The following is an 18,959-nucleotide window of genomic DNA, read 5'->3' as shown; positions in this document are numbered from 1 at the left end:
GACCTTCTCATTGGCTCATCCAACTAAAATTCGCTCTCTTCGCTGTACTCGATCGATCAGGGAGAAGGGAAGCTCACACAATGTTCGTATTGTTTACTCATGAGCCACTAGTCCAATTTCTGTGTAGTAAACCTAAATTTGAAGCTATCACAAGAATACCACTCCTCGTTTTATAAGCACATCAGCAGTATGCCTGCATAGTAGGTATCAGGGGTCGTTAATAACATACTGCCGTCTAACATTCATCTACCTTCCCGTAAAGAGCCGTCTCAGCTCAGTTCCAACTTTACCCCAATCACTACCCTCAGATTCTCCAGGTCTCGTCCTTGCAAGGCCTTCCTCGCTCACACTCCCTGCCACCCTTCTCAGCTTTCTTACCTCGTGGTTCTGTGTTGGTCCTGTCATAACAGGCTGGTAGCGATCCAGATACTCTGACGACCGCGGTGCGGCATGAACCACCCGTTGCGAGTGTGATGTGAGCTGCGAGGATAGAGGGCTGACTGTTCTAATTGTTGACAACGGAAGCGGGTAGGGTGTTCGCAGTGCCTGGTCCGGGTACTCAGGGAGCGTTCGATACACTGAAGTGTTGGCTTCCGAACGGTTAATGTCTGAGCGACGGGTCGGGGCAAGTCGAGATGAAGGTCGTTTCAGGGGCTCCTCCCTGACCCAGCTGACCGCTTGTTTGTGTAACAATTCGGAAAGCTCACTGTCCTTGCTGTAGTTCTTTGGGGATTCGAGAGCCGGTCTCATGTCGTAATCACGAGGTGGCATTGGGGATCGAGAGGCTGTAAGTATAGATGGGGATGGCGAGGACTGTCGCGCACTTTGAGGGTTCGATATCGGGCTCTCTGAATGTGATCTTGACGGGAAAGCTGATCCAGGAGCTGAACGAGGCTTTCGCAAGAGTGGGGGGGCTTGTAGATGTGTGTCGATAGTAGGTACTCTGCGGCGCGGTTCGTGTGTAGGACTGGCTGGTCGTTGCATGAAGAGAGGTATCGGCTTCAGAGGGCTTGGTTTGAAAGAGGGTCCATTGATGGGATCGAAAATGTCGACCCAAATGACTGATTTTGAAGTATCTCGGAAGTTGCTAGAGGAGTTGCTAGTCATGCCTTCATCACCTGCGACTCCATCTCCAGTATGTTGAATAGACGGTTGCCACGCGGATGGATACTGGGACCTGTAAGTCAAGCTCTGTGTTGAACGTCAATGTGTCTTACCTTTGAGTTGCTCTTATTGTGATTGGCCTCCCATCTCTTCCTCGTCAGTCCACCATCCATTTTCTCAACTCGCCTCAGGCCTCTTCTTATGGCCACACTTTCTTCCTTCACTCCATCGATTTCGACCTCGACCACACAGGCAGCGCAAAGCGGTACTTCATTCACTTCCTTCCCTCCACATCCGTCTCTTCCGCTCTCTTCTGGCTCCTCATCCTGGAACAGCTCCTTTACTCGCAACCCCTAGTAGATAGCTCTGCTCCCATATAACAAACATCCATAGCACGCCCGGTGCCAGAAGCACCAGCCAAAGCTGACACACTCGTCACCTCGGAAGATGAGTTCGCCGCAGACCCAGCAAATGGCGAGATTGAGAAGCGCGGCGTGACAGGCTGTGCAGGCAAGGCGTGCAGAGCGCCCGATGATCTGAGGCGGGCCTTGAGAAACGTGAAAGCAGAATGTGCAGGTGAAGATGTTGGTTTCGTTAGGATTTGGCATGTTTCAAGCATGAAGAAAAGGGTGTTCTTTTGATTATCATGTTAAGGACGGCTAACAAAGGAGCGTAAATGATGAGAAGACTCGGCAAAACGGACGTCGGCATTTGCCTGTCTCTAATAAGATATTGAACGTTCAAGACGTGTCCTAGGTAAAGTGAGGAAAGAAGGAAAACATATTGACATCCATGGGGGGGAAAGGAATCACCGATGTAGAATGGCAAGTACAAGTTTGGCCCAGGGAGGAAGGTGCATTCACTGTGTCACAAAAAGCCAACATAATAAAACGGTACGTCATGTGTCTAGACATGAATATGTGCCTATATTCATAAACAATACAAACAATTACAAATGCAAGATGAACTGTCCTCATCTGATGTTTGATTCTCATAACATGGTCTGTTTTGCCTTTACGCCCCTGAACCCCCTAACCATGAGTTGACCCGGATCCATTGCCTTCTGTGAAAACAGCATACCAGCAGCTCTGCAAAATGATCAAATAAACAAAGCCACATTAAAAAAAACAATCTCAAAACTCCATAAAGCAAAGCGTGTTTCGTCATTCGCTTCTTGTGTCCATCTCTGGGTAGCTGTAAACAGACTTAGGTGACCAACATGTTAATAGTCAGAACTAGTAACGCTCACACATCCTGTTCCAACCAATCTCCAGAATACAACAGACACGCAAAGGTCGTATTATGCATTCATTGTTAAAAAGAGTGAGACTTCGAGAATCAAAACTCGAACTCTCACAGTACACCAATAGTATTGGAAAGCTATGCTCGGTTCTTGGGTCGAGCAAGCATGTTGAGCCGGCTCATACTGAGAACTGAACGCTTTTTCATAGGGCTAGCGGTAGCAGGCGTACGCGGGAGCCCACCGGTCTTCGCCTTCTTTGCACTGGGAGTACCACCAACAAGTCGAGGGGCAAGAAGAGCCTCGCCTTCAGGAACGTGCTCGGCCTTGCGCTTTTTGGCGGAGCGCTCTGCTTTCTTCTCCTCCGCTTCTTCTTCGTCCCAGCTAGTCCTGTGTCGCTTCTTATTAGACATGCCGTGAGGTGCGCCGAAAATAGTCTTCTCGGTATCAGGCTGGCTGTTCTCCTTGTTGGGACCGATAGGAGAGGTAGGGCCAGGGAAGCTACCGGGCATCTTCGCATCAGGCTTAAGTGACTGTCGTACTTGACGAATACTGGACTGGCCGGGAGAACCTCCGAAGCCTAACACAGGAGCATCTCCAAACTCGATAGTGTGATCGCTGCGGAATGTGAATTTGCCAGGAACAGAAGCAGGTGCCGCAGGTAGAGTCTCCTTGTGCTTGACAGGGAGTTCCGGGAGAGGTCTGAAGCCACTAAGATCGGGGTACACCACATCTCCTGAGTCCGTATCTGCAAGCGCTGCATCAATACCTTGGAACTGTTCGTCTTCCAGGCTCCGTGTCGGTTGAGCCTTGAGGCAAGATTTCAAAGGAGAAGGTGAGTTTTGCTGGAAAGCGACACGGGTGACCTCAGGAGTAAACGCGACATGCTTGGTTACCTTTCGTCGAGGAGTAGTCAATGGAACAGGAGGCAAAGCCTTATCTTTATCAGCCTTGGGTGGGGCGGGTGTTTGAGAGGTCGTGGGCTGGGGAATAGCAGTCTGGACATTGCCAGAAGGTGTTCGGTGTCCTCGCAAGATCGATTTGACCTTATCAAAACGCCCTGAGCTAAGAACACGGGCTCTGGGTGTGGCTGGTTTGCTGGGGGAAAGCAGGCTTGAGGTGCTGGTGGATTTGGGCAAACCGCTCTTCAAGTCAGGCTTCGAGGGGGATTTGACCAGAGAAATGGTTGGCTTGCCCGAATGAGCAAGAGAGGCCTTCGTGGGGCTCATGAGCCGCGAGAAGCTTGGTTTTGAGGCAGGCAACTTGGTTGCACCATTTCCGCTGGACTTAGGCCGAGGGATCGAGCTGTCATCGCGTGAGACAGGTCGGTTTGTTGACGCGTCGTCGTCCTCTCGCTGCTTAACTCGCTTTGAAGTCACGCGTTGCTGTGTGTTAGGGAACAACTGTGTCTTCTTGGCAGATGTGGGAAGAGCCATGGGAATACCAGAAGGAGGCATAGTAGACTTCTTCGGAGAGGGCGATTGTTGGTACTCATCAAGATTGGCTCGAGAGGATTTGCGCTTGAGACTTTGTGTGACACGAGGTGTCGCAGGAGTAGGAACATCCAGTTCAGCCTTTGAGGGTGAACGCTTCAGCCCTGACTTGTCAGGAGATGAAGTTGGTGTGGTATCCAGGTTAGCCTTTGAGGGTGTTCGCTTGAGCGACTGGACAACAGGCTTGAATCGTCCGTTCTGAGCTCTCCAGGCAGAAGGATGATTCTCGATAGAGTCCATCTTCTTGAACTCGGCCATATGCGCCGCGCTGTAGCGATCCGATTTGCCCTTCGGTTTGGCGATCTTGCGACCATCATTGTCAGATCCATCCGCCTCGCGCTGAGCCATGAGGTCCACCTTTATCTTGGCCGCCTGCTCTCGAAGTTCTACCATCATTCGCTGCGCATCGCCGCTGAGACCAGTGTCTGTAGTATCGCGCGTAAATCGGAACGTGAAATCGGATGCGGGTACCCCTATCTTTGATGGCGTGTCGGGTTGGGCGCCAGGACCCTTGGTGTCCTTGATATCTGTGAATCCGAGTCTCATGGCAGAGGAGGGTTCACCCATGGTGTGATGCGCTTTGCTTGGATGCATTTCCTCGTGAGGAGGCTTCATGGCCGATGAAGCTGGTGTGGAAGGCGCAGGGGCCGGCGAAGATGGAACAACATTTCTTTTGTTCTTGAGTTGTGGGAGTCGTTGAGGTGATTCGACATCTTCAGTGACGGCCGCCAAAGTAGGCGCTGCCGGTTTAGTCTACAAAAAAATTGTCAGATGGTTTTCCTCAAACAGGAGTGATGCCATCGTGAGGCTTACCTTGGTAGAGGATGCCAGCCGGGCCGACCTACGGCGCGGGGGTGACATTGTGTTTAATAATGTAGGTATGTGATCAGGACTCGATGAAGTTATGCAAGCTTTGAGCAATTAATTTCAACGATTAAGGGTTGCGATCCTCGTAAGTTGATGTCTCTGGTATGATGTCAAATCCTGTTCTGGCGCGTAGAATCCAACATTGTTACTGGTGGGGCTCAATTGCTTTGTTTACATGGTCCAAGCTCCATAACAACCAGCGGGTGAGGCTGCGGCTACAGTGTTGAATACGGTGCGTGGTCTTGAGCACTGTGTCTCGTCGTTGCCTACCCTGTGGCATTAAAGAGTGTCGACCAGATATCAATTTATCCATCTCGTCAGTTCAATTAGCGATTCTTCTACCCATTTCATCGATAGATAGATACTTGTCATAAGATTTCCATCTTGAGTGCTTTGAAAGGTCATGTTTGGTCAAACATAAGGCAACTCCGCCCGTTTCGCAACTTGAAGAAAGCGTTGGCAGATACGTATGTTGAAACCCGTTGGTTGTAAGTTTAAATGTGACAAACGAATATCAAACTTAATGCGCTGGGCCACTGTGAGCGCACATGGAGTTACTGATGGTATCATCATAGAACTGACAATACTGAATCACGAACGTCTGACGTATAGAGTTATGGTCAGATGTTGGAGTCTTGGTCACGAGCAGAGAGAATGGCGAGGACTTCACAACATTCCACATCCATTTTCCTGTGCCGGATTGGGGAACGAGAGAAAGCTCAAGCCTCCAGTAATGAGGCAAATCGACAGGAAGTGAGGTGCCATGATCGAAAAGCTCCATTCAACAGCAGCATCTCACCACCGAATACGTGACTTTCAATCTCTTGCCTGCGTACCTGAGTCCCATAGAGGAAGCCCATGTGTACGTAGCATGTGGGCTGAATCCTGAGGATTCCAGCACTTACTGTACCATATATCAGTTCCGGCTACTTACCCGATATGATCGACGCAAGATCGAGACCGAATGGACTCAGATCATGCCGCGGTAAGAATGTCGATATGGGCTGAGGATCCCTTCGGGGACCTTACAGGACAAGACCAGGTTACTGCTGCAAGCCTCCGACCCAAGACGCGCTAGAAAATTTCCAGAAACAACCCCCAGTCCGATAACAATAGCCTGAGCTCCGAGACCCTACAATAGCAACCATGGCGCAACCACTTCCATCTTGGTGTCATAAGCTACCCAAGGCGCAAGCCTAGTCAATTCAATGGTCGTCAGCTGAGGGGATAGGGTTTTCCGTCTCTTTCGGTGAAGAAGGTGAGCCAAAGTTTCGGCAGATTCAACCGATGCTAGGGTGGCTTGGCTACGGTGATTGCCCTGGGCATCTGGGCATGAGATCACGTTAGCACGACAACACATATAGTGCTCCAGAAGATGCCTGTTCTCACGCAATAGGCCTACCATCGTGAAGATGAGCTGTCAGTGAGACAAGTCTTGATGCCGGCAATTGACGAATTGTTTTACATACCAACCCTGAAGGCCATCATTACCTTGAAATCAACGTCACAAACATGACCCTCAAGTTGTCGACCAAGGGCGGAAGCTAAGGCCCAACCAAGTTACAACAGGAGACCGGCGCAGTTCGGGAGATGCAGGTCAAGCGGGTTCGCTAGGCCAAGCGAGACGAACCGCCTTCCTTTGGCCCTACTTGGCAGATCCTCGCTCGTTGGTGAAAGCAGGGATGCTTTTTGTGTGCCTGGCCATGAAATCTTAACCGGTCCATCAAAAGCGATAGGGCGTAGTTGACACTCTTTCAATATTAACGAATGGTGCGTGCTTGCGATCAAGGATGTTAAGATTATGCTTATGATACGCGTATTCTTCCTTGCTAGGTACTCCTGCTTGAAAGAGTGGTTTATATTGCGCTGGCATGCCAAGAAAGCTGTAGATACCAGTAACCAAAGCATCAGCCGGAAACATCAGTCCAAAGCATTAACTCTCGAGATCAAATCAAGATCAACCTAACCATATTGCCATCAACTGACAATCCCACAAAAAGCGGGAGATCTGGGGTAATGGCAGCAATCAAAATCTTGACCTCCTGAACCCACCGTCAAAGCTAATATTTGCTCGCCTACCCGAAAAGAGGATATCCAGACTGGAGACGAGTCCCCTAGTTAGATCTGTGGCTCCGATCAAACAAGCTATGCATGCACCCAAGGAAATGAATTGAACCACCAGCAGAGTTTTCAAAGTATGTTTCTGGAATCACACATGGAAGCCAATGCTTTCCATCATGTGAGACTCCACTGTTGCACGTCTGGGGGCTACCGTATGCACGTCTGATCCTAGAGGGACGGTGGACTAGGATCGTTATCCATAGTTGCGACTCATGGCGTCTAATAAGACCTAGGAAAAGCTGTGATGTATCATCACCATAATCGTAACACATTATGGGCTTGAGCTATTATTGTTTAGGACTATTGAGCTTCCCAAGATGGATAGCGGACTTTGGTTGTGGCCTCAGCGTCGTCGTTTCTGGATCCGTCGGTAACTTACATGAAACAGGACGTTGAGTATTAAGTTTACTTGCCGACTGCCTAGTTAACACCGGCAATTCGAAAGAGTGATCATCGCCAATAACACAACGAAACACAGGAGATTCTTGAAAGGCAACCCGGTTGATCAACTTTGTACGGGGATGTGATGCTGGGATGCTGCCATATGCCGTCATTCCCATACGCTAAGCAATGTGCTCTGTCAGAGTGATGAGCACCCAAATTATTTAATTGATATGCAATGGAAGGTTGTCTCGCTTATCTGAATAGGCAATAAGAAGTACTATGGCACAAGAGTATCCAGTGCCTATACATACCTTCGTCAGTCGAGTGTATGGTTTGCGTTTGGGTTACACAAGTCAGTATCGTAGTCTGGTCTAAGAGACGAAACCCAGACATCCGGAATACTTTGACAGCCCTGATTCTTTGGCACAAACTTCAATTCAGTGCAACCCGGTGACTTGTTTGACCACATGGTCTTCAAACCGTAGGACAAGTAGACATCGTTGCACAAATCTACGTACTGCCCATTCATGTTGTAGAAACACATGCTGTTGCAAGGATGATTAAAGCCTGCGGATAATCCTCTCTAACCGGAGGTTTCGGAGGACTGAAGAAAACAAGGATCAAAACATCTTGAATCCTACAAGCGCTAAGCAGAAAACGTACACTATTGGACATTCACATGTATTGGCTGCTCCACAGGTGCTTGGGTGACCTGCTGTCGTAAGCCAAACTTCATCACGAGAAGCCTGCCAACCGGGCTCTACGGGGTTCGGATTTATGTGCGATGAAGCCAGCGGCGTTACAGATGTGAGGACGACCTGAACCAGGTGACCACAAGAGCTGAAAAATTCACAACAGCCTCACAATCCTCCATCAACAGACAGTTGTAAGAGAAGACTGGAGAGGTTGGGGTCAATAGCGGGACTCGTAGATGAACCCCGGTCGCTGGAACTCGCATGGGTCGTTCTCTGAGTTTTCTAGAACCGCCAGGGTGAGAGTCAGAAGAACCGGTGTACTACGTAGTAATTAAGCATGAAAGGATGATCAACCGCGAAATGACGAAGCCAAGTGCGTGCTCAGCGTGCTGACAGCCTGGCACAATGAGACGTAACGGTACCGTTAAGCTCTAAAATTCAGACTTTGCAGATTTCATCGGCAAAGAGAACTTTGAGAGATTGCGGCAAGCGTTGAAAATTTCAACAAAACATCATGATTGGCGAGATAACGGATGCAGGACTCGAGGGCTGTCTGTCAAAGTAGACGAGCAACGCTTCCTGGCGCCCTACGCCACCAAGGCGCACCGTTCAACCACCAAACCGCCCTTGTTGTCTCTTGTTGACAATTGAAGTATTTCCGGTGAGAGAGTGAGAGTGAGAGGGGAGCGAAAGCGGGGGCTCCGATGTTACAGCTGCCGATCAGTTCAACCAACAGAAAAGAGAGTGGTCCGGCGGCCGAGTGATGAAGGAGCCACACGATGGAAATGATCGTTCAGTCAGTGCTTTTTACTGATATGATAGCGACAGGAAACCATGGGTTTGTACGTTTATCGGTAGATCTCGAATATCAGCGAGGTCATAGACTGCTTATCAGTTGAAATATCCTCTGGAATCCCACTGTCTCACTTTTACTCGGGCTTGGTCTTATCTTGCGTGGGCTCAGCTGGAGTGTGATGGGCGAAAGGATGGGTGAGAAAAGAGCCTAGTTCCAAGGTTGAGCGAGTGGGATGTGAAAGTGCCAGACCAGGGCATGCATGGCTGCAAGTGCAAGAGTGCAGGCAGACCAGACTGAAGTGAGAGTGAGTGGGCTGAATGGTGTCGTGCTATTGTAAGCCCTTCCATCCCCTACATTACCTAGAAGGCAACCAAAACGATGCTCGTCGAAGATTGATTGATCGATTGCCGCTGCGTTTTATCCCTCATTTGGAGGATTAAAAGAAATCACATCGAGGCCCGTGCATTTGTTTTTGGCTTGTCGAATCCCGTTGATGAAGAATTAAGGTCAAAGATGGAGGAGTCCGGTGGTGGACTGGTTTTTTTTAGTGGGTGGTGCCGCTGTCTCCTGTGCTCCACAGCCCGTATGATACCCACTTCAGTCCCGGATACGAGGTTTTAATTGGCTCAAGGGTTTTGGCCCTCGAGTCTTTGCAGAAAAGAAGGAGCGTCCTGGGCAGCCCCCTCCTGCCAATTTACATTACATAAAACCGTATTCCCTTGCGGCGTGAGTGATCCCCTTCTCTGTTATCGCAACCGTCCCCCCCAAGAAATCGACGCGAATTACAGCCCGTCTTTTATCTCTTCGTAGAATTTCTTACGTTTGTTTTGCAAAGACCCTGCGACACTGATAGGATAGCCGCTTGTTAGACGCGTATCAGTGTCCTTTCACATCACATCACATCCATACTATCTTTGATAGCCAAGCGTTGTCTCTGGCTCTTCTCAGCACCTCAGCAGTGCTGACCCCCGTACGACCCCCAATCCGGGCTGCATTTGCTATCTCTTGCGCCCGCTGTCATTACGCCCGCAACCGCAAAGAAAAAACCCAACGGGCGCACACTTGCCTGTCTTGATTCTTTACGCCCGTCGACTCGACGTTCCACCCGTCTTCGTCACGTAACAGAATTCCCGTTTTGCGTTTCTGGGGCGTTTGCCGCTGCGCGGCAAATCGTCTAGTAGCCCGGTCTGGGTAATGGCAGACAAGATGTCAATCGATAAGGCGGATCCTGCGCAACACCAAAACAACAACAATCATCTCAATGGCCTAAACGGTCATCCTCGGGACGAGACCGACTCTCTCGTTGGCTCAAGCCCTGAAGGCGATCATCACCCTGCGATACCCTCTGCTGCCAATGCCACCCAAGAGCCTCAGCAGCCCAAGAGGAAGGGCGGCCGCAAGCCTGTAAGTCTTGACTCGGTTTCATATCTCACTTACACCGTCTACCATATCATGCTTCTATCATCCGCGAGCAAGGTTTCCTATCAGGAACAATAACACAGCACGATGGCGCCAAGGCAGATCACCTTGACGTTGCGTCTTCCCCGCTCCCTCGAATCTCACTCATCTCTTGACAACTGAGACATCACAATCTCATATACAAGATCATTTAGAATAGCTACTAACAGGCAATGTCAAGATCTATGCGACTTCCGAAGAGCGAAAGCAAAGGAACCGACAGGCTCAAGCTGCCTTCCGTGAACGTCGAACTGAGTACATAAAGCAGCTCGAAGAGACCATCCGCGTCCATGAGTCCAACCTCCATAACCTCCAGGCGGCTCACCGCACCGCCGCCGACGAGTGCTTGATGCTTCGATACAAGAACTCGCTGCTGGAGCGTATTCTTCTTGAGAAGGGAATCGATGTTCAGGCCGAACTTCGTGCAAAGACTGGCAGCCCCAACCTGGGTCCAACTCACATGCCCCAGAACATCGTTCAGCCGCCCCCAATCCAGCGTGCTATTATGAACCGACACCACCAGTCTCGTCGATCGAACTCGAATATCGCTCCCAAGGCTGAGCCTGTCCCTGTGCTGCCACCTCCGCTTCAACCTCATTCGAGTGCTACCTCACCTAAGAACCGTCCGACACCATCGTCCCACTCGAACTCTCCTAGCAACACAGGTTCCGCCTTCTCCCCTGCCGCCTCAGATAACATGTCGATGCGCGGCTCGATGACAAGCATGTCACGACAGCAGATGCCTCAACAGCCGCAGCAACCACAGCAGCAGCAAATGCCTCAGAATACACAGGCCCCTCGACCGTCAATGATGCAGAATGGTGGCCGGGGACAAGGTGGATCCGGAGCTTCTTACTACCCTACCCCTGCTTTCCAGAACCATATTGAGCAGCTTGGTAAGTTATTATGCCCATACTTTTATTCGCAGTATATTCTAACCCTTTACCTACAGAGCAAGAATACGATGCTCAAGCAGATATGATTGATGAGCCCGAAATGGAAACTCCCGCTGGCCATGGAGGATATCCATCTGGCTACAACGGCGAGAACCAACAGCCTATGATGATGTCGCCTGCCTCCAGCGGTCCTGGTCATCAAATGACACCATCTCACGAGCCCGTTCAGCAGCAGCAGCAGCAACAGCAGCCCCAGACTACACACTCGCAGTATCCGTCGATGACCCAGTTGTTGGACCAGAACGGCCTGGATTGGGACCCTTTCGGATTGAGTGCTAGCATGGCGTTCCCCAACGGACAGCAATTTCAGTTTGAACAAGCCAACATGAGGTGAAATTGTAACTCGAAAACAACCTCTGGAATTAGTCCTCCAGAGGGTCCATTCATCGACAGGCGCCTGCAGAGCTGACGAAGTAGGAGGTCCGGTCCTCCTACCAGCTCTCGTCCAAGTCAAGAGATCCATGGTTGGCCAGGATTCTTGTGGGATTGAAAGATTCCACGTTTTTCAGAAATCGGCACACCATAGGCATGCTACAAGAAGACAAAAACACTTAACGCTCGCACTTGATTGAAAGGCAATCTCGCCGCGACTGACTTGTTGGTTCTTCTGCGGGATGTGTGATAGATATATCCCACCGCAACCGACTTGGACAACAGGCCCCCCCTTAGGCCGAACTTCAGCACATCATTATGCAGCGTGGAGATATGTTGCAAATGGTCAAAAATCATGATACCCTTCCGAAGGCAAGACCTGTCGACGGACTTTACGACTATAATTCAGGACAGAGATATTCGATATAGAGCTCCTTATGTTGAGGAGTTTCAGCAATACTATATAAAAGCACTTAATCATTGCTTCTTACGAAAGTCAGCGACATGTCATTCGAGAACCGATATATGCCTGCTCGTTTCAAACAGATATCAGGGGCAATGGAGTACAAGGAATTTAAAGAATAGGAATGTCATATGATGGTGGTTTTTGCTTTGCTTCAAAACTAAGAAATATTGGTTGAAGGATTTACTAAAAGTTTAGTGATCAGACCCAGAGTCTGTTGAAAGCGATGTTGGTTTCTTGAAGGAATTCAGTATAGCGAACGCAGCTATTGACGGAATTAAAGACACATTGTGATGTGGCTTCGTACATAGCACGCATCGAATACCATATTTACAACATACATCGTTCCCGAGCCATTTGACCATTCCCTTTGCCGACCCTTCTTGCGAGTCAGACGTCGAACCAAGTTTTACCCCGGAAACATGGACACGGACCTTTGCCCGGTTCCCCGTGAGGATTCTCGAAAGCAAGGAAGCTTGACACATACCCCGGAGAAGCAAGTCACAATGTGGGACAGCGAGATCATTCCATAGGTGACATAAAAGACCGGTTCATTTTCGACAGAGGCAACAGTGAACAGGTTCCATTAAACCCCATAGTTTCTGTCCAGACTTCCACTGAATCTTGGCGCAATTCCGGCTTTCCACGACTTCTATTATGCGTTATGTAAGTTTTATCAATAGCTTCTTCACGGTTGCGGTCGAGTGTTGGGGCTAGAGCATAGATGTGAGATTGGGCGGGTCGGTGCGGATGCGAGAGAATCAGTGGGACTAGCTCGGGATCTGATATGGACGAAGATCGACGGACGGCGTGAGTTTGTTTTAATAAGTTTGAGAGAAAGTTTGGGGAATTGCGGGTGAAAACGGTTATGTCCTTTGGGTTCAGTTATTGGTAGCTGCGGAGGTTGACCTTGACCAAAGAGGTTCATGGGGATAAGCCCGGGAATGATATGGGGTTTCTTTGCCTTGAATACACCTTATTGTATTTGGCGAATGCTTTTGGTATATGTAATTACGTGCATTGTTAGGCATAACGAACTGGTGAAACCACACACACACACACACATATATATATACATATATACACTACTACTAAGTTATTACCAGAAAGCCATCATGACCATAAGGACAACAGCTGCGCTGGTCCAACGTCCCGTCCCCAATATGTGAGACGCTGCACTTTTCCAAAGCACTTTAGTCTCACCAGCCTTGTCTACGTCGTCAATACTACAGACGATCTTGCACCCATCATCACCATCCTCTCGACGAAAGAGAGAACCTTTTTGTCCAACATCACTTTCCAATACCTCCCTGTCAAGACTCCTCTTGTCTTCATTGCCCTTGGTAGTATTGTACACCATCTCAATCCACTGGATCTGCATGTACGCTGCATCACCAAGACTCATATTACCGCTCCACGAACCACCGTCACTCCACGCATTGAGAATGATCTGTGCCGGATCTTTGGGCGTCTGAAACTCGATGCTGGCGACTTCTTGCCCTTGTACATACCACACAGATCGTTCAGGTGTCCAATCTAGTCGATGCACAACCCAGTCATCCCACTCAATACCATTTGGCAAGGTAGCGTTGCGGGTAGCCTTGGGAACCTCATCACCGTCCTCTGTGAATGAGGGCTGGTTCGTGTACTGAATACGGTTCTTCGCATCACGGGTCATGATCTCTATATCCGCCTCTTGCACGTCTGCTAGCTCATCACCCTCTAGGTAAGTGAATAGAGCCATGCATGCACCCGCGCTGCCGGTGACACGAGCAAGCATCCGCACGGAGACGTAGTGATACGTTGACACGGATTCGAACTCGGCGGCGCTCTGGAAACCGGGCATCCGCATCGTCCGCATGGTGAGGAATGTATCTGAAGTTGCATCGTCATCGTCGTTTTCTTGGATGTAGATATTGTTTGGAGAGTTGACCATGAATACAGTTGCGTCGCCAGAGAGACTGACACCACCGCTCCCACGATTGTTCCAGTCTTGGATACTCCATGTGTTATCCCAGGCGTCACTCTTAAAGTAGTCGCTCGTTATACCTGCTTTTCTGGAAGCATTCTTAACAGGACTTGGGACTTTGGCATATTCTGCAAGGTCTCGGAAGTCATAGAAGTTGTGTCGTGAATAGTAGGCAGAATTGGAGCCATTGGTGAGATAACATTCACAGTCATTGTCAGTTGTTGATGTTGATGAGACACGACTGATAGTCGCTAACACGATGAGCCGCAGACAAAGAGAGTGAAGTGACCAAGGCATGGCTGCGAGTTAATCATAGAGCAATGGAATTAAGAAACATGACAACAAGAGCAGCATTTTCACTGATTAGGATGAGCTGCCAATATATCTTATGAGCTCCTTAGTTAGGTCTATGCGCAAAGAGAATGGTCGAGGCCTTGCTTAGCCTCAATAGGAGGCCTTCAAGTGAGATGACATTGGATCCTTCAAGTTCGATAGTTGGGACTTGGTAATTCACTCGGACTCTTTAACCGTATAATTCCAGAGTCCAGCAAAAAGTTTTAGCCTTTAACTTGCAATTGTGAATGCCTGTTTGACTCTCTTCAATAGAAGTGAAGTGAATATGAATGTCCTCGTCCTCAGTCGTTCATGCAAGACGGCTTCATGCAGCCTCACGTGACTAGCTTCATCCACTCGTCCGGCGCAGTGTCGACTAAATTATGCAACCAGCGTCAGAGGCGCAGCTGATTCATCATTCCGAGTTATCCAGTCGCAATTCTTTTTATTCAACCAACCATCATCGTCAAGTTACGATTATCGATTTCTCGATAAATTGCGAAGCATATATTTGCTATCCAATGAATCGCTGCCAGTGAATCCAATCAACTGGATACTAAAGACATCATTCGCTCTGCTCTGCTTTGCTTTGCTAAATCCAAACCTCAGGTGCATAAGTATCACGATGACACTGTCGATTTTCGTAAACTCATTTTTGGGATGATAGACCTTTCAACATCGCAACCACCAACGCAACACTCGCCATGTCATCGCCCAAGCCTTCCGCCGGCGTAGAGGAACCGGTCACCAAGTCGCCGAAGCCAGAGTCACCTGAACGCGACGGCGCGTCCGAATCTGGGGAGGAGAGTTCTGGTCGCGAATCTGGGGAGGCTTCTGAGTCGCCAACTGACCACAACAATGAAGCCGATAAGGATGCGCCGCCTCTACCCAACGAGCCGACTCCGGATGGACCACCTTTGCCTAGCGAGCCCTTACCTTCTGGACCGCCACTGCCTAACGAGCCTGCGCCGCAACAGGAGGATGATGGTTGGGATTGTCAGTGGGATCCCAACACCCAGGCTTGGTTCTTCGTAAATCGCTTCACTGGTCAGTCTCAGTGGGACAACCCCCGAGTCGCCACAAGCGCAGCCGTACCTGCTGCCGTACCTGCTGCCGTACCGACTGCTCCAGGCATTCCTCAACCTCCAGCATCAGAGAAACCTGCAGCTGGAGGTTACAACCCGGCCATCCACGGCGACTACGACCCGAACGCTTGGTACGCCAAAGGGGGCAACGAAGATGATCAGAACGCAACCACAGCCGCTGGTATCATCGATCCCGCCGAGATATACGCCTCAACAGCTACTTTTAACCGCTTTACCGGACAGTTTCAAGCAGCTGGCGAAGGACCCGAGCGCCACAGTGACGAAGCCAAGTCGAAGCGCCAGATGAACGCCTTCTTCGACGTTGAGGCCGCCGCCAATGCCCACGACGGCCGCAGCTTGAAGGCTGAGCGTTCGGGGAAGAAGCCTTCCAAGGCGGAGCTCAAGCAGTTCAAGGAAAAGAGACGAGCTCGCAAGGAGGAGAAGCGTCGCGCTTGGCTGCGGGACTGATTTGGGAAACATCATTTTCTTATCTTCGCATACAAGGTGGCAGCACCTCTGGGAGGCGTTCTTTTACTGGTAGGAGTTGGTTGGCGGTTTCTGGATTTGGCTGGGAGAGGGTTGGCTTCGATACGTAGTGCTAGATCATGACTTTGGATGCACATATGCCCTCGCGCATTGAATAGGCCTACGAGGGCTAGAGGATGAGGGATCAGATCCTATAAATTATATACCCAATAAATTCTCTCAACAATTACTTTTCTATATCCATATATTCCCGTCAGGGTATCAGAAAAAATTGCCCCTGAAAGCGTCAGAGACGAAATAATCCAGTCATTTTATGCCAGCTTAGACAAGCATTTAGACTACTTTATTATTAACCTAAGGTTTAGGGGATAATTCTTCTGTTACTGCTAAAAGCATAAGAGACGAAATAATTTGGTTAACTTATGCGAGGTTAGGCTAGCATTTAAGCTACTTTATTTCTGTAGCCTAACTCAGAGGACAGTCTTTTCTGTTATCTACCTGACTCCCTATTCCTCGTCGTCGTCATCGTCATCGTCTAATTCCATATTCAGATGAACACTCTCGTCATCGTCGTCATCGTCGTCCTCTTCAACCTCCTCCTTAGTTGCGGGGGCGCTTTGGATAGGTGCGGGGAGGACTCGATCAGGAGACGAAGACTTCTCCAGCACTTGCCTCTTCGGCGCAGAATCTGGTGGACCCTCGTGCTTTCGCTTGGGCGGCGAGGATGCTCGCGCAAAGGTGTTGTGATTCTCTGACGTGTTGGCCTTCTCGATAGGAGCAAAGGGGTTACTTTGGATAGGCAGGTTCTTCTCGGCGTGGGGAGCTGTGGGAAGTGTTCCAGGCTTGAACAAGTCACCCTTCTTCTCAGGGATGATCTCGTCCTGCACATCGCCATCCTTCATCTCCTCATCTTCCTCCTCCTCCTCCTCTTCCTCAACAGGGAGAGCCTCTAGCGGCTCCTCACCCTCTGCCTCTGCCAAACTCTGAACACCTGCGCAAATGTTGGTACGCAGGATCTCGAGACCCTTGTCGTCAGGGAATTGCTGAGTAAGGTGAGGAAGAATGCTGGGATACACTCGGCCTCGCTGGTCCTTGTAGGGGTTGAGAACGCTTGCGAGCATGGCATCGCGGTTGCTTGTCACAATAGCGGTCTGGTCAACAAGACCTCGCAGAGCAGCCTTGAGATGCCTTTGTGGTAGGTTTGATAGGATGACCGGTAAGAGACTGGTGGCAGCGGCCTTATGCTTAGGCTCTAGAGATGTGTTTGAAACGACCTCGGCGGATTGGGGCTTGAGGAAAAGATCAGCATTGGCAGCGATGCTCTTCTTGCTGTCGGTGCCAGATGCCGCGGGCTTTGCGATCTCCTTGAGATGACCAGCATCTTGCTGCAGGTCACGGCAGCAAGCACCAAGGATAGGGTCAAGGCTGGCAACAGAAGACTTGGACAATGTCGGGCCGGAGATGGTCAGGATCTCTTTTAGGACGGTATAGCCAGTTGTTCGGACTGTGGGAAGGTTGATGCCAGATTTGAACACGCGGACGAGATGGTCAAGGACCTCAGGGGCAATAGCCACTGACTCTTGTCCTAGGCGTTGGAACAAAACTTCAATAAGTTGTAGAGCAGAGATGTGAATATCTGGTAGTGCCGCCCAGAGGTTGTCCTTTTCGTCTCTTGAAATCGCAGCGTTGGTTTGAAGGGCCTGATCCCACGTTTGGGACTTGGGTGAGAGTCTAGCGATAAGCAGCAGTCGAGACGCAGCATCAACGAGAGCGCTGGTAGGTATTGTGACAGGTGTCTTTGTAGGGTATTTCAAGCAGTCTGAAAGGTACTGGTACAGACCAACTAACCGCTCAGCGCCAGCCTCAATACCGGACCATGAGGGGAGTTCGGCTCCGCCTCCGCCATTTGGTTCACCATCAACTTCAACTTGAGATCGAGTGTATCCGTTCGATCCCTCCCATGACTCTTGCACAGCTCTCAAAACCTGATCAGCGGTAGAGTGCAACTCTTTCAGGAGAACGTCGATCAGTTTGGCCCACTCATCACTACCTCCTGACTTGGCGGCGACATGGTGAAGCGAAATGACGAGTTTTCGCGAAGCTCGCTGCAGGCCTTGAGGAGCAACAATTTCGTCTGATTGCGTAGGAGCGAGATATGGCTTAACTGCGGTCTTCAGCTTGGCGCTGGAAGGTCGAACTGTGGTTGGGTAGAGCGGGATCAGTGCTGAGAGGGTATCGCATATAGTCTCAATGACAGACAAAGGTGTTTGAAGCTTCTCTCCAGACTTGGGAACACTGATGAGCTTGAGACAAGCGGTGACAAAAGTTGGGATAGTTGGTGTGGCGATCTCTCGGACCAGAGTTTGGTATGGCTGGACTGAGATGTAGATGCGTGCAAGAGTCACAATAGCCAACTCTTTGGAGGCCATTGGATCGCTTTTCTAGCAGGGGTTAGTAGGATTCTCTATCGAAATGAGTTTGAACATACCTCGACGACAGCCAAAAGACCAGCGACCCATTTTTGACAATCTCGCAGAACCTCCCATCCACCAACGTCAACCATAGTCTTAATCAGAGCAACAGCAACGAAGCGAGACTCGCGGGTTGTGCGTCCAGTCAGGAGGTTATTGATCTTCAGCTTGATCTTATGGACGATTCCAGCGGCTTCAGAGGAGCCATTCTTGACCTTGCTATCTGAAGGCGCTGACAATGCCTCTTTGCAATGTAGGACATGGTTGATGAGAGACGGTAGCGCATGAAGAAGAAGCTGAGGCTCCGCGATGTCGTTAAGTTTGCGGAGAAGAACCCGCAGATCGGGTGGTGTTGAAGTCGACATGAGTGTTGAGTCTCGAGTGGATTTTGATGAAAGAGGTTGTGAATGTGAAGTCTCAGACGCTTTGCGACAAAGTAGGTTCTTCAAGATATTGGCCCAGGCAAGAATTAGACCAACTTAAAATTGATAATGCGCCGCCGCTTGTAATTGGCAGAGGCAGGAGAAATTAAAGAACTTTGATAGGATCTGGACGATTAGACAGGATCAGAGAACATGTCAAGAATAGAAGTCCTGACTTATAACCTCAGATTCTGCTTGAAGCTGTAGATCGACCAAGAAATCTTCGAAACTTTTTTTCTGCTTC

General features: G+C 49.7%; 6 protein-coding genes across 6 annotated transcripts; 2 read left to right on the top strand and 4 right to left on the bottom strand.

Annotated features, from left to right (window-relative positions):
* Positions 1 to 105: 105 nt before the first annotated feature.
* Positions 106 to 1,170, bottom strand: B0J16DRAFT_336917 (uncharacterized protein). Its single transcript, XM_046127291.1, has one exon. The coding sequence runs from the start codon at positions 1,105 to 1,107 to the stop codon at positions 247 to 249; it is 861 nt and encodes a 286-aa protein (XP_045984247.1). The 5' UTR covers positions 1,108 to 1,170; the 3' UTR covers positions 106 to 246.
* A 1,314-nt stretch (positions 1,171 to 2,484) lies between these two features.
* Positions 2,485 to 4,698, bottom strand: B0J16DRAFT_265044 (uncharacterized protein; the record flags this gene model as incomplete). The annotated part of the gene is made up of 2 exons (XM_046123378.1): positions 2,485 to 4,590; positions 4,651 to 4,698. The coding sequence occupies 2 exons, from the start codon at positions 4,696 to 4,698 to the stop codon at positions 2,485 to 2,487; spliced, it is 2,154 nt and encodes a 717-aa protein (XP_045984246.1).
* Positions 4,699 to 9,906: 5,208 nt separating this feature from the next.
* B0J16DRAFT_318000 (uncharacterized protein) lies at positions 9,907 to 11,448 on the top strand (the record flags this gene model as incomplete). Its single annotated transcript, XM_046125411.1, has 3 exons — positions 9,907 to 10,104; positions 10,340 to 11,054; positions 11,111 to 11,448. 3 exons carry the CDS (start codon positions 9,907 to 9,909, stop codon positions 11,446 to 11,448), a joined length of 1,251 nt encoding a protein of 416 aa, XP_045984245.1.
* A 1,550-nt stretch (positions 11,449 to 12,998) lies between these two features.
* B0J16DRAFT_336910 (putative xylanase 3) lies at positions 12,999 to 14,512 on the bottom strand. Its single transcript, XM_046127290.1, has one exon. The coding sequence runs from the start codon at positions 14,213 to 14,215 to the stop codon at positions 13,049 to 13,051; it is 1,167 nt and encodes a 388-aa protein (XP_045984244.1). The 5' UTR covers positions 14,216 to 14,512; the 3' UTR covers positions 12,999 to 13,048.
* A 171-nt stretch (positions 14,513 to 14,683) lies between these two features.
* On the top strand, positions 14,684 to 16,046 carry B0J16DRAFT_336908 (uncharacterized protein). The gene is made up of 2 exons (XM_046127289.1): positions 14,684 to 14,860; positions 14,919 to 16,046. The coding sequence occupies exon 2, from the start codon at positions 14,956 to 14,958 to the stop codon at positions 15,802 to 15,804; it is 849 nt and encodes a 282-aa protein (XP_045984243.1). The 5' UTR covers positions 14,684 to 14,860; positions 14,919 to 14,955; the 3' UTR covers positions 15,805 to 16,046.
* Positions 16,047 to 16,141: 95 nt separating this feature from the next.
* On the bottom strand, positions 16,142 to 18,910 carry B0J16DRAFT_284131 (rRNA processing/ribosome biogenesis-domain-containing protein). Its single transcript, XM_046124010.1, has 2 exons — positions 18,311 to 18,910; positions 16,142 to 18,263 (listed from the first exon to the last, which is right to left on the bottom strand). Exons 1-2 carry the CDS (start codon positions 18,656 to 18,658, stop codon positions 16,329 to 16,331), a joined length of 2,283 nt encoding a protein of 760 aa, XP_045984242.1. The 5' UTR covers positions 18,659 to 18,910; the 3' UTR covers positions 16,142 to 16,328.
* Positions 18,911 to 18,959: the final 49 nt, after the last annotated feature.

This window comes from Fusarium flagelliforme (genome assembly GCF_020744385.1).
Source record: "Fusarium flagelliforme strain FIESC 12 MPI-CAGE-AA-0113 chromosome Unknown B0J16scaffold_3, whole genome shotgun sequence".
Classification (NCBI taxonomy): Eukaryota; Fungi; Ascomycota; class Sordariomycetes; order Hypocreales; family Nectriaceae; genus Fusarium; species Fusarium flagelliforme.
The sequence above is the reverse complement of the archived record's forward strand: the minus strand, read 5'-3'. Positions and strand labels throughout refer to the sequence as shown.